General features: G+C 43.8%; 1 protein-coding gene across 1 annotated transcript; it reads right to left on the bottom strand.

The window, feature by feature from the left end:
- Positions 1 to 793: 793 nt before the first annotated feature.
- CRLF3 (cytokine receptor like factor 3) lies at positions 794 to 15,103 on the bottom strand. Its single transcript, XM_068654994.1, has 8 exons — positions 14,942 to 15,103; positions 12,884 to 13,091; positions 10,919 to 11,006; positions 10,275 to 10,452; positions 8,562 to 8,784; positions 7,753 to 7,885; positions 4,191 to 4,303; positions 794 to 3,885 (listed from the first exon to the last, which is right to left on the bottom strand). Exons 1-8 carry the CDS (start codon positions 15,062 to 15,064, stop codon positions 3,632 to 3,634), a joined length of 1,320 nt encoding a protein of 439 aa, XP_068511095.1. The 5' UTR covers positions 15,065 to 15,103; the 3' UTR covers positions 794 to 3,631.
- Between the last annotated feature and the right edge of the window lie 122 nt (positions 15,104 to 15,225).

The raw sequence follows: 15,225 nt of genomic DNA, 5'->3' as shown, positions 1-15,225 counted from the left end.
GAACAGTTTGGTGCCATCATCAACCAGTGTTGGGACAAACATGTTGCTGTTAGACCAGCTCGTTTATAAATCTGCTCTTCCATGCTGACACAACCAAGAAAGCAAGAGTTTTTGATGAAGTAGGTAAGTCTTCCCTTCCAAGACTGTTACCCGTTGTTCCTAAGTTGCTTGATTTAAGACTGAAGCTGTACTCTAGGACAAATACTCTACAACTTCAGAAGTAGGTTGTCGATGTGAATGTTGTACTTGAGAGGAAGTTACCCTGACAACTACCTTAGTTACTGGTTTCATGAGTTATGTTCCATTTAAAGACCCCAAAGAAAGGGAGTAGGCTGCAGATAAAACAGAACTAAGGGAGTAAGAAAAACTTTTAGTTCAACATGGACCTAACTTGAAGGGGATTAAATACCCGCTTCTTGGTTATTGGTAATGGTAGCCAAAATCTACTTTGAAGATTTGCAACATTTAATGTAACTAAGGAAATGTAAGCAGTAAACTAAAGACATGTTAGTAAGATTGAATATTGAGGGAAGTAGTGAGAAATGCTTTCACTAATAAAGAAAGAAAAATATTTTTGCAAGAGATGTCAGTTTAGATCTAAACTACATGAAAGTAAACAATTGCTCAAAGAATATACAGGACTTATGAGAAACAAGACGAAAATGAGGAAAAAATTGAGGAGCTCTTGCTAAGACAGATGCAGTGCTACAGAATGCATTTATGTTCTTGTTAGGTGAACTCAGTGGTGCCCACTTTTATGCCCCAATCAACAATTTACTACAACATACACAGCTGTGGGATAAAACTTTATTAAAAAAACAAATTTCACTTGACACAAATGTCTCAGTTTTGAGGTAAGAGAATGTACTAGCTTCAGAAAACAACTTTCAGGATTTCATAGGCAGTTAACGCTCTTAGAGCCTTGCAAGGCTCCAATAGCTAGAGGTGAAAAACTGTAAAGGATGTGCCAAGTCTTCTATCTAGCTGAATGTCGCTGTGAAAGAATGGAACTTAACCCTTTTTTTAATCCAAGCTTATGTTGGTTCTTTAGATACCTTGTTTTCTTACTCAGGTCTTGCCCTGAGATTCTTCACCCCTCCCAGGTTTGAGATAGGCTGCTCCTAAGAGGTGGTTGTACAGTACCTGATTTGTGATCTGGGCAGCTAGTCTTACGTTCAGTTAGAAATACAAAATTGGCAACCTGGCCCTGTTCAAGATGCAACTTAAAAATTTAGGTCAGAAGAACCATATAGTCTATTGCCATCCTCAGCTCTCAAGGGGAACAGTAGGGGCCTCCTGGGTAGCCCTTCACAGTCATCTTAAGCTGCTTTCTGTGTATATGCAGAACAAACTGACGAGGCATTACCATCTGTGGAAGTACCTGAATTCAAGACTTAAGTTTCATGATCTATTATGCTGGTAAATATCCTGCAGAATCAAGTCTGACTAGGCCCTCCAAAAGCAGGTGAAGAGGTACCTGAGCTGCTTATTCCTCAGAAATGTAGATATTCACTATTTTAACTTCCATACAGTAAAAGTACTGAGTTACAACTAGTACCTGACACCTGAAGTCTTACTAATAAAATTACCAGCACTACTAATTGGAGAAAGATTCAAGTTGGCTGCTGGCTGGAGTGCCAGCCTGATCCCCTAAACACAACTGACAGTTTGATCATCTACTTGACTTTCACAGCTATAGCATAAGAACTGTATTCAAGATGTGACAGCTGGGAGACAGCACGATTTTGACAACACTCGTCACAATAATTCAAAGGAACTCGAAGTATAGGATATGCTAAAAGTAAAATAGTTACACTTGATTAACTAAGAATGCTGCAGCTATTTCCTTGCTAGCACAGAAGAATAATAAACCTGTGGGTGTCCAGTCTTTCCTCCTTCCTTCATGTTTTATAATACATTCTAATTAATTCTATATGTTCTTTCAATTCCTCTGAAACTTCAATTTTTTTCTTGTAAATGGTAATAATATCAGCTGTCATTATCTTCTGAAATTCATGTACCCCTACTACCAATGCTTGGGGCAAAATGCAGGCAGGACAACTCATTTTTGTACTGACAATTTGAATGGGGGGGGTATTAATACACTAATTAAACTTATGCTAGCATAAAGGGATAATATAGTATGTTGAAAGTGGTGAAAAAGGGCAGGGTGATTGTCTAGGTTTTATAAAAAGAACTTGCCCCTCTAACATGTTGAAATGTATATTTTTAATAGAACTTAATGCAATGAAAACCTTTTTTAAGGTCCTCAATGAGTATTACTTTAAAGAATAAATGCAGTTTAATCTTTTGACCAGGAATAGTCCATGTGACAAGTTTATTATAAATCTTATTCCCCTCTTAAGGGAAATACTGGTAACTTTATGTAAATTTTAAATTAATGCCTAGTAATTTTTTATCCCATCCTACTACAGTGAGAAGAGAGTTAAACTAGCACCACACTGTACGCTGCTTTGACTGCCACAGGTTAAATCTGTACCAGTGGTGCCTGCCTTAGGCCCTTCTCTGTTACCTCCTAACTTGCACCTCCAGGTGCAGTCCCAGCTTGCTCAGACAGCACGCCACTGTTTGTGGCCTCAGCTGGCTGCAGTGGCTGCACCTGCAGCAGGGGAGGCCTTGCACTCCCCTGTAATAGTACGAGTGAACAGCTGGGATTACTAGGAGTCCTGTACAGCAGAAAACCACCTCAAGGTCACTATTGCTGGGACAGCAGAAAGTTGCCTCTGCATCTTAACACGGCTCTGTGAGGAATCATGGCTGCCATCCACGTGTCATACTTCAGCATGACACCACCCAGACATCAGCTACAAAGTAAAATATAACTAGGAAAGACATTCAGACCAGAGAAGGGTAACTGTCCAGCTGTAGGCATTGGTCTAATGTGAGACAAGTGTCAGCATTAAATTGAGGATGTAAGCACCACCCTGCAACTACTCTAGAAAATCTATTCTAAGATACAGGGAACAGTTCAAGAAATACATGGAAGTAAGGCACTTAGATAAAACCAAGTCATTTAACAGACTGGGTACATATCTGAACAAACACCATGGCTCAGACATCCTTGTTTTGGGGGAAATGAACAGTACCGTGCATGGAAGAAACCGTGGTTGCATGCAGAACCCACTATCCGTTCATATTATTAAGGCAGCATTGTGTACAAGGAAGCATAGCAAGGCATCACTGCTCTAAATACTTTGCTCTTTTTATGAGTGGTATAAATAAAGCTTTGGTCCATTACCTCCAACCCCCTAACATTTATAGGCTTATTTCACAGAACAGCAGCATTAAGCAAAGTTAATTTCATACAATAAGCGTACCCTGAGACTAGAGTACAACAAAATACTGACAAAACTCAAGTCTGGAGGAAAAAAAAAAAAAGGGTAAAGTCTTATGGACTTGCTTAAATTAATGTCTACACCAATGCCTGTTTTGCTTTTTCCAGAGTAAAAATCCCAATGTTTCACAACTTTTTTTGAAATGAATCCAGTAGGAAGTACAATATAGCGGAGTTCAAGTAGTATAAAGATTGTTGGTATCAAACAGCTGGAAACCCAGGTTTTAACATTACAGAGTATAGCAAGAACAAGAATCCCTTCACTCACATGAGCTGCTAAAACACCAGAACTTTCCAGCCTGGGTATGAAAACGAACATCCAAAATACAGAGAGACACAGCACTGATCCAGTACCCAGTCAAAGACCACTTCCCTGTTGTTAGAGCTAATGGTTACTCTAAGCTTGAAGTTTCCTCCCTCATTGCTGGAAGGTCCTAACTGCACAACTTCCATGTCAAATGTCACAGTTGATCCAGAAGTAACAGCAGGCAGTTGGTTTGTCATCTCTTTTCCGTTTACAAACACTGCCCCTGAAACAGTCAAGGTATCAAACATTATTTCTCATTTTCTATACATACCAACATGCAAGGCTGCCTGTGTTTGGCAGGCAAGTAGAAACGAAAGGCAATCCTGTCACATTGCTTTTTGTCACATCAAATAGGTTGCAGTAACTGCATGCAGGAGATCCATGATCTCACCAAAGATGGTAACTGCATGAGCAGCATACACACAACATGGGTGAAGTTGCTTGTGTATTATCCAGGGATAAAAAGGACTAGGGACTGCAGTATTTGGGGGAAAAAAATCACATTCTTCAGTTACGTGATTGACTCACCGTTTGTGCTAATACACACAGCCTTGTCCCGCTGCAAAGAATCGTAGCCATTCTGCTGCTCCACACACACTCCCAGGCTGTCTCGTCTGTCTGGCTGTCCCACGGTTTCAATTCTACCAACCAAAAAGTCAGGTCAAACCCTGAAGCTTTACACAAAAGCATACAATGAAATTCCCTGTAACACCCTGTCATGTAAGACTTCTGCACTGTGCTCCAGGGCTTTCACCAAATTCATTGGGCTCTTGCAGCTGAGTAAGGGTGCTTCTGTCTCTGGGTCTTTTCTCATGTACTGCCTTTTCTGAAAGGTGCTAAACCATAGTTTTGGGAGAGTCTGAGTGACTCAGGAAACTCAACTGGTCTTTTCTAGGAAGTAAAGTGATGGTTATTTTCTGTACAGTTTAAGAGAAGGAGAAGCGCTGATCCTCAGTTGTTGTCAAACAACAGAAAACCTCAAGCAGAAGCTTTTAAGAACTGAAAATTAAACTGGGCAGTAGGCTGGCACACAATGAGTTAACTCTGTCAAGACAAACAGGGAAGATAAAATTGGAACCATGTTTTACTGCTGCACTCTGTTTTTCAGTCTCCTGGGAATATCACTAAGATAGCAAGAGCCTTGTGCTGTAAAGCAAAACAAAATTAAAAGTTAAAATACCCAAGAATCTTTTAATTTGGAAATGATCCACAATGCTTTCCCAAAACAACTTCAAATGAGAAATTGAATTAATTTTTGTACCCTAATCTAGATTTTAAACTCTGAGTTACTGGTGAAGTTTTATAAACAGCTATATTATAAACAGCAAAGCCTTTGTGCACAAGGTAATGTTAATTCATTCCATCCCTAGTTAAAGGAGCTTTTCTTGAGATTTCTGTCAGTACAAACACTTACTTCCAACCCACAAACGACAAGAAAAAAAGAAAAAAGGCATAGTTATAGACCCATTAAAAAGTAAGAATTCTATCCTATCAATCTGCACCCACACTTACTCATTTTTGTACACCCTTTTCTGCAGAGCACTGTGAAAGTAACCTGGATCAGCAGCAGCAGAAAGAAAAAACGATGACAGAAGCAGCAGGACAGCAAATACTGTGAGGTAGGAGCAATGGTACCCCCAGACTGGGATCGTTTACACAGCAGCCAGTCTAGGACCAACTGAACTGTTTAGGTTCAGCTCTCTCAGTGAATCCCGGCTGAGGCCATGTTTTGCATCATGCACTTCTGTATTCATCACATCCAGGCTTTCCAGCATCACTACACCACCATCCTTAACCCCTAGAGAGCCAATACCAAGTAGGAAAGACCCAAACCTTCCTTACACCATAAAGAGGAAGCACAACACAATTGCCCAAGACAAGGGCCAACCACACAGTTCCCCCGTGGCCTTCCCTCTCTCGCATGGGAAAGGAGGCCAGGATATGGCATAGATCACCATTCCTCTCCTTACCTGGTTTTGTTTTTACAGTGATAAATAAATAGCCAGCTCAAGAACAGTACAGAGCATCACTACACAGCCTCCTAAGCTTTGCTTTACTGGACCGATCTTTCCTACAACATTAACAAAGTTTTCCAGCCTTTATGATCTTTGAGGACTTAAAATTTGTTTACATGGTAGGAACAATGCTCAGTGGAACACCATTCAAATCCCCTTCACTGCTTCCAGTGCTGCAGAGCAAATGACTTTGCCACAGTCACTGCATACACACACTGAAACAGTTCAACCACCACCAGTTTCCATTTGTCTCAGAGCACAGAGAAGTAAATCTATGGGTGATCACACACGCTTCCTTTTAATAGCTTTAAGGAGAGGTGTGGTAGGCTCCTGGCAGCCCAATCTTCACACTGCCTCTGCTGGATGTCCTCAAATCAGCACCCTGCCCAGACTGGCTGTGGCTCCCTACTGCAAGTGGAAACTTCAGAGACAGCTGCAGAGCTGGTCCCTGGGGAGAAACGTCACCTTCCCGAGGGCAGCTCCCTGAAGGCTGCAGAGAAACAGGACGAGTCTTGACTTAAAGCAACGCTCTTTTCCTCCAACTAGTCCAAATGCCTTACCTCAGAGGATAACTAAAGCAGTCTATCTTTTAAAACCAGATACAAAGCACTGCATTTATTACAGCTTCACTTTTCACTGATGAGATATTCCTGTGTCCTGAATGCACTGGAAGAATACAAAGCTGCTTCACAAACATCTGTAACGTGAACCTCGCTTACTTGGTTTGCTCTGCAACCCACTTATCCCCTTGTGAATATACTTTTGTTTCAACAGATGGAGAAACCAAGCACCAAATATTACATCTCACAGCTTAGCAAAATCTTACACACTCTGAAACAGGAAGCTACTCTCCAGCCTTGGAAAAGGAAAACAACTGATTTGTCAGGTTGTCTTCAATCGTAACATTCATGTCATTACAGTTCTCAAGGACACGTGCTTGTTACTGCTCTGCCATCCTGAAACAATCTCATCTTGGAGAGAAGTCCACATTACTAAACTGTAAAGATTTTCATGTGTTACCAATAGAGAAAGATAAAAGGATGTTGGTCTGAAACAGAACCAAGGGAAACCTCAAAGTTCTGCCTTTAATTTCACAGGCACTTCTGAGCCAAAAGATGTTACATCTAGCAACAGATTTCAAATGAAAGCTTTGGGTCTTTTTATCCTATCCCAGACAGGACAACTGAATACATCCTCATGCTACAACCATCTCAAGATAATTTATCAGGAAGGGAGAAATGACACACCGTGTTACAAAAAGTATAATGAACAACGCCCTTAAATTATCTTTGGGGGTTGCCTACTGTACATCAAGTAGTTTTATTTAACCAAGAGAAAGATGAAATAAAGCTTCAGAGTCTCTGAGGTCTGTAACTACAGCTGACAAACCCATAAGGAAGTTCCTCACACCCAGTTAAACAGTGTTATCTCGGGAAAATGACTACAGGCAGCAGAGCTGCCAAAGTTTTTAATTACATTCTGTATCAAATGTAAAGCTTGAATTTCACAAGATATCTTTTCCAATCAAGACCTTCTAATGCCAGGAGTCTGCTGAGCAATAATTATCTCAGAGGTTAAAGACAGTGGTGCCAGACTGTCAAACCTTATCTGTCTTGAAAAAACATGCATTTTCCCATCCAAAGTCATCAAAATGTGGATAGTCTGGGAAGAAAAGAACCCACTAGCCCAAAGCTAAAAAGACTCAATGGAAAGTCTCCACTGACTTCTAGCAAGCCAGTAAGAGATGCTACAAAACAACAGAAAACTCCGTGTTCCACAGATTTGCTCACCATGGGCTATATTTCACCTTCCCTCAGGAATTCACTCTAGTCTGTGCTAGATAGGTGCAGGTCCTACAAAAACATCAGGTGTTCTCCTAGAGTTGGGAAGCAGAAGTAATGAGAAAGATGTTCAGACTTCACACAGACATGATATCTTAATTTGGTCTGAGCTAATACAGAATTCAAACACGTATCATGACTCGGGTTTACACACAATTAAGATAAAACAGACAAGAGAAGGAATTTCAGTTCACAGTAGGTGCACCAGACAAAAGCTATCCAGAAAGTACTTGCCTGAATGTTAATGTTTGCCCACAGAAATAAGTAGGCGCTTTGGAGTAGAGCACACCACATGACTGAGAATCATTTCGAAGTGCTATGTTTCTTCGACTGCTCAAGCTGTAACCCTCCAAACCAGTTGTCCATTCTTCAAAGAAAAAAAAAATAGAAGCATGAACTTCAATTAGACTAGTTACAGTCCGTGCAAAATACAGTCAGTTGCAATGTCCACTCAGTTTACCTCATATGAAGCTTAAGCTAAGTAAAGAGCACGGGCTGGTTTTGCTTTCTTCTGATGGAGAGATTTCTTTTCCAAATCCTTTATAATCACAGAATGTATTTTCCAGCTCACAGGGTTTGCCAGAAGTTTACTCTGTGCTGCAATCCCTGTGAAGTCATCTCGCAGGCAAAAGAAAACCTGTTACCCACTGCATTTACAAAATTGAAAGTGAAGATGAAATTGAGGTTTTCTCTCTCAATACAAGATAACTTGGTCATCAAAAAAATTTTAGGAAGGGTGGAGACAAGGGGAAAAAAATCTTGACTTCTGGCCTGCAAGCACTGTCTCAGAGATGGTTTCCAAGGTTAACCACTAAGCTGCCTGCTGGAACAGCTCACTGCCTCTCACACTACCAAGCTGAAATCCAAGTTCAGCAAAGAATAACTTCTAGTATGAAAGAACAGATAGCTCATCATACATCACACCTGTATCATAGGTAAGGAAACCCCACCACTGCACAAAAAGCAGCTCCATTCAGCTATGGACCTTCAGCACTATGCTGATGATGGAATTAAGATGAAGACGAACAGCAAGGAAACAGTACCATGGGGCACTAGCGTGGTGCGGCCGATCTGAGGAACACTCCATGGACTCCACTCTTGCCGTCCATCTCCTCGGGCACAGACTCTGAACTGGTAATCGACATTAGGATCAATGTGCAGTACTATGAACTCTGTCTCTGAGCCAACATACACATCTTCAAAGTGACTGGCAGTGCTCTTACGATATTGCAGTCTGTAATCTTGTGGTACGAAGTCATCGTCCACCTAGAGAAACACGTATTACATTAATATGTAATTAATGTGTGACCCTGCCCTTTTTTTGCCTTCCACCTCTGAAGCAGCACACATTAGGGTCATATTGCAGGCCGTCAGCAGAGGCAATTCAGGGTCACAAGGAATTAAAGAGCAGAAAGCACGCCTTATAGAAAATAAAATCAGTCTCCAAAACAACTAATAAAAAAAGAATTTGATCACAGCTTAGAAGTAGCTACAGAAGGAACAACGCAGAGCTTATCAGTCTAGCAGAGACATAACAAGATCCTTAAGCAAAAGCTGAAGACAAATTTGGAGACAAAATTCAGTGCCAACTTTTAACAGCAAGAAGAGTTCACAGTTATCCTTCATAATCCGTTCCAGGGAAAAACTTCCAATTCTTTGATATCTCTAAGTCAAAAGAGTGTTTTTTTCCCCCCCCCCACAAAAACTCTACTATCACTCAAACATGACCAAATTCAGGAACTCTTTATAACACAGAAAAATGAGACTACGTGTTACAATCGTGCCTATGCTTTCACACTCTGAATCCACATCCTTTACAAGGTAAGGTGACGAATGCCTGGCTGTTGCTAGAAAAACAAAAGTTTGTTTCGTGCTGCCAAGGAACGTAGAGCTGTCCAACAATGACTAAACCACATCAGAACATAGCAATGGTTTACTCAAAAATAGTTCTTGTATATCAAAGAGAGACTCCTTGAGTAGCTAATGCCAATATTAAAATATTTTCTCTTTCCATCCACTCTATTTCCCTAAGAACACAAACGTGTTTAGGTGTAAAAGCCTAACAGAACAGGTTCAGCCTCCTCTGGATGATAATCCTGGGTCTGCTAAAGCGTCTTCAAACCGAACCAAAGCACCACCCCAGCAATGAGGTTCAGTCTCAACAACAGCATTTAGCCATTGCTGCCACACAAAAGCAGCACGTGGTTCCACAGCATGAATGGCTTTGTGTGAATCACATCTGTCAGAAACACACCAGGGATCTTTGGTCGTGTTTGTACAACAGCAGCACAGGTGGATTACTCTCTGCTATTTGTTTAGTGGGAAGAGAACATGGAGGAGGCAGTGCCTGCTTGTCCAGCATCTGGCACTTGTTTAAGCGTGGGAAGGAGGGGCAGCAGTGTTCCCAGCTGTTCCTCCCGACTTTTCCACAGACAGGGAAGGAGACTGCATGGCAGAGGTGCACTCATGCATTGGTCCTTTCTGCCCGCACATGGAGGCAGGGCACGCAGCAAGAGTCTGAGGCAGAAGTGTCACCGTCAGGCAGACACAAGCCTCAGCACCAACCACAACGTCACCAGATTACCTTGCCTTTAAACGAGGCCATTACCATAAAAATATCTTCTGAAGTTTTTAACTACACACTGGAGTGCACTATTCCCTGAAGGCAGCAGAGAATCTAGAATGAAAGGAGATTTTTCAATTTCTTTCAAGAAAGCCAAAGCCTGAGTGATTTTCAGCCAGGATATTTTACCTACCTTACACCATCGGACTAAAATACCTCCAGGCTTCTCAACAAATTCCTCTAACTGTACAGGTGGGCGAGATGCTACAGTTCCATGTCTGAATATTTCATTTTTCAGTATGGTAAGAAGGCAGTCATCCAGCTGGGCAGATAAACAAGGCACATCAACCAAGGAGGGCACTTCTGGTAAGCTGAGAAAGGAAGAGTTTGCTGTAATGAAAGGGGCCAGCCTCTACAAATTCATGTTTTGCCCATGCACTTGAATCTGTACAAACTTTGCAAAGAGAGAACAGCTGCAGAAATTGGCACGTGCGTTTCAAACTTAAAAGGCTCAGAAAACACCCAGCATTTCAGCCCTAACCAAACTGTCTGTTTCTCAGTAAATACTCTGTAACACAGGCTGTTCCACAGGGAGAGGTTTCACCATTGACAAATAAACAGCCGGTATTTCTACAGAACATATGCAGGTTGAAAACTACTCCATTCTGTGGCTGCCAAACCCAAAAAAGCCTATGAAATAAACAGGAGAGAAACAGCTCAGATAAATCTCTTAAAGGAATGGAAGACAGGACTTGTGTTTCAAAGCAGAAAAAATCCCCATAGAGGAGCAGCACATGTGCCACTGCCTCCAACCACCTCAGTGTGACAGTATCTTACCTATCTAGCTGAATATGTAAAGCTTTTTTTGTAAAGTTGCAAAGTTTTTCGTTCTGTTGTCCCACATCTCCATGGACTGCACTCTCTCCTGGAATCAAATGGTAGAAATATTACTAATGAGAAAATGTCCAAGTAAGGCATACTTTGCTTCAAAGAATAACCAGTTCTGACACGAACAGCCAATTAAACATGAAGCTTTCTCAGCACCTTTGCTCGACTCTTAGCTAGAAAATAAAATTACAGTTAACAACATAAAGCCTATCTAGCAACTTCTGAAGCTCTCAAACTTCCCGTAGACACATCCATAGCACGTAATAATTTGCCTCAGGTCTCAAGCAGCAGCAGAACTGGGGTTGGATGCCAGAAATCCCTTTCTCCATCTGCTTTAAAGTAAGAAAAAAGTAAAGCACCTTCACTGAGCAGAAAATCAAAAAGCAGTAGCTTAAAAGCGAAAAATAATTTCACCCATTGCTCTGTTTGCTACAATGTAAGTGGTCAGTATTGTCATAATGAATGAAGTAATCCATGAATTAAAGTCTGGAGATAAACAGAAGTTTTCTTATAAGCTTTCCATATAAAGTCGTGTCCTGCACTTCAGCTTACAGGGATGTATGCTCCATCTATCTGATTTATGGTAATTCACAACATAAGCAAGCTCAGTTCTTTTCCAAATGGAGAATTACAAACATTACAAATCTCTAATGAAAAGCATACGTCATAATTGGCAGCAAGAGATTTAATAAGCATGGAGGCTTAACTCCTCTCTGACTCATGCAATCTCGGCTCACTTTATCGACACGACTGAGCAGTGCCTGTGTGTGTGTGTGCAGAGACAACAGCGACCCGTGGGATGGGAGATGCGCAGCTAGTCATATCCTCAGGAGATCTGACAGAAACTTGTAGAAGGCAGAGACAATCTTTGTCACCACCCTGTGATTCAGTAACTTGAGATGTAAAATAAAAACAAGGTGATTACCAGCTGTCCCTGAGCTGTGGTGCTGGAAATAAACCAATAAATTAATCCTTAAATATTGTCGCTATTCCTGTGAGCAGGAGGCGCAGCAGTACCAAACCAGCACGTTTTTTAAGCACTAAGCTCACAGCTGAGTGCAAGCTGGTACATTTCCTACCCAAGGGAGGCTGCTCAATACCCTTTAGTTCACAGAACTGAGATCATGTTGAAAGAAAGTTAAAGTTGAGACATGAGAACAATGCAAGGAAACTGCCAACATACTCATGGCTCAGACATGCTCCCAGTAGGTTCTCCAGTCTGGGGAAAACAGGCAAGAGTGACATTCCTTTCTGCCTAGGTATTTAGCGTCAGTAGGGTACAAACTTAAAATATGTTAGTTCAGGTTGGAAGGGGCCTACAAGTAACTTTCTGTGAGTCCAAAATGTTAGGACAAACGTTTGCTCACTCAGTCTGCACAGTATGTCACTTTTCAAGACAGATATATTCAAATTTTAAATGATTTTATTCCATGATGAGAACTACTGGTCCACAACAGATGAAGTTTATCCTTACAGAGGACAGACATTAAAGCTTATTCACACCTGAAATTCTACTGGACTCAGTTGCTAACTTAGTAAGACCAGAGACATTTTGCTATATGGTACCCGAGATGCATTTTATTTCAAAGCAGCTTGATAAACTCATTCTAGAGTGGTGGAGTGCAGGACACCCCTGCAGCAAGGCACATTTCCAAAAGCAGATACTCCCAGTCCTTAAGAGAAGGCTGCACTGACACACATACATCCTAGGATTGGAATTAAATATTAAAGCACAAGGTAAAAATCGATCAGCTCCTCAGACTACCTGACTTTTAATCTCTTCTTAACGCTTAATTTGAGAGGAGTCCAAAATGAGCCAAACATGCCGATGTTAACAGGAACGTTTAAGAAAAGACTTTGAAAAGAGACACACTGGAAGGCAGAACTAAGGCTGGGTACTGGGTCCTGCCTTACCTTCCTGAAGCAGATCATCAGCAGTGCTGACTCCGTGCTCTATTAGCTTCTGGCATTCGTCCAGCGGTTTGATGCTCTCTTGTTCTATAGCATCCACTTCCTGCAGCAATGACATCAGTCGCTCATCCAACAGCTTCTTTAGGGTCCCTTTTAAATCGTTAAAGTGTTGCTCGAGTACATCTCTGGTCAGCGTTGCGCTTTCTCTGATCTAAATTCAGGTGACAGGAAAGAAGGACTCGGGATAAAGGCAAAGACCAGGCATGGCTTTTATTGTTCTGAAGCACCTCATCTGCACCTGTGTGTGAAGTCAGCTTTAAAAAAAGGACCACAGGCAGCTAACAAACAAGCTACTGTAGTCATTTAGCACACCTACAGCAGGGAAGGAGGCAAAGAAACTAGCGCAGACCAGGGGAAGGGCGTATTAGCACAGCAAATCAAGGTAACTTCTGGGGCTTGAGCTGAATACAACTTGGGTTACTTGTGCTTCACTTGAGGAATTCTTGCCAGAGAAGTCTGAATGCTTTGTAGGTCCTCCTGCCCTGCCAGCCCTCACAACTGTTAGGATTCCATTCAAACACCACTCTGCCATCACACACAAGCAATCCTTGGTGGAATGAGGAGACAGCAGGCTTTCAGAAGTCTATATAAAACCCCTTTTCCAGATCACATCCCCTCACTAGATTTATAAGATCCTACTAAAGCTGCTTTTTTTTCAATCCTTTCCAAACAACCACCTTTGAATTTGTCTGTGCTCAGGGTTACAGCATGGGGTGAACAGCAAATCTGATTGGATTCTGGAGGAGCCAGGCCACAGAAAATTCTACAAGTGTTCATAAAATATTGACACTCACTGAATCTGACTTCTAAGGAAGAAAATGCATTTGAAAACCCTTGAACTAACACTGCAAAAGTCAGAGGCAAAAAAGTTGTTCGTATGAAGATGTGTAAGTTACACACACGAGGAAATGCTGCAACATGCATGCTGCCTTACACGTAATTTCTAGATCTTTAGAACTACAGACAACCAACACAGGAAGTTCTCTGGTTAGGTAAAACAAATTTCCTCTTCAAGTAATATTCACGAACCTCTACAGCTGCCGCACAGCTCGGTTTCCCTTCTCTTGCTATTTCAATGCTTCAGAAAAAAGGAAGTGTTCGGCTTTGTGCAGGGGTGGGGTGGAGGAAGGCCGAGCAGCCACTTCTCTAAGCCCGCTACCTCCATTACGTGTGGATACAAATCAAACAAGGCTCGGGGCTTGGGACATACACAGTCCTGAGCACGCAGAGAAACAAAGCTCTGGGAAATCTCGTCCCATCGGTCCGAAAGGAGAGGACACAGTGTAAGTGCCCTGAAGTGCTTTTCCTATCACCTGCACCCACTGGTCCCCAAGCAACGAAACTTCTGCTACCTGAGCCCCAGCCTAAGGCACTCAGCACTTAGGGACTGGGGGAACCCTCGTGTGGGTGTCGTGTGGCTGCTTCTCTGTGGGCAAACAGCGTGTGGTCATGGGCACGGAGAGCAAGAGCAGGAACAGACACAGACAAGCGGCCACAGCAGCAAGGCAAACAGGTTTGGTGTCGGGACGTGTGGGGTTAGCAGGAGACACCCTGAGACTGCAGCGCCTGGGTTTGGGCAGGCACAGCCAGCCCGGGCACACGCAGCCCGTCCTGCTGAGGAGCTCCCGGCACAGCGGCGCTGAGAGGAGCTCACAGGGCACGGCTCCTGCCCCCCAGCCCCGGGCACCCCCGGCGGATTTCCAGCGGGATTCCGCGTGCCGGGCCCGGCTCCAGAGCAGCGGGAGCGCCCCGGTCCCGTCCCGTTACCCCTGGGCTCCCTCAGCGGGGCGCTGGCGGCACGGCCCCGGGGTGCCGGTAGCTCTGCAGGAGCCGGGCTCCCGGGCGCTGCCCCCGCCCCGCCGGGCACCCCTAGGACAAGGCGGGTCCCGCCCGCTCCGTGCCACGGCCGGCCCCGGTACCGGCGGGCAGGGCCCGGCTGGGCAGCGCCCGGTCCGTCCCGGTCCGTCCCGCCGCGGCCCCTCCGCCCCCACGGCCCCGCACCTGCTGCCGCGCCTGCTGCAGCCCCCCCAGGCGGTGCCGCAGCTCCCGGCGGTAGCTCCGCGCCGCCTCGATGCTCTCCCGAGCCTCCTGCAGCAGGAGCCGCGCCTCGGCCTCGGCCTCCATCGGCGGCCGCGGCGGGCAGGGGGCGGGGCGGGGCCTGGCGGGAGGGGCGGGGCCTGAGGCATTGGGGCGGGGCCTGAGGAAAGGGGCGTGGCCTCTCCCGAGGGCGCCGTGCTATGAGGGGCGGGGCGCGGCGCGGCGCGCAACCAATGGCCGCCGGGGAG

Source organism: Anas acuta, chromosome 18, assembly GCF_963932015.1.
Source record: "Anas acuta chromosome 18, bAnaAcu1.1, whole genome shotgun sequence".
Taxonomy (NCBI): Eukaryota; Metazoa; Chordata; class Aves; order Anseriformes; family Anatidae; genus Anas; species Anas acuta.
This window is presented reverse-complemented; position numbering and strand designations above follow the sequence as displayed.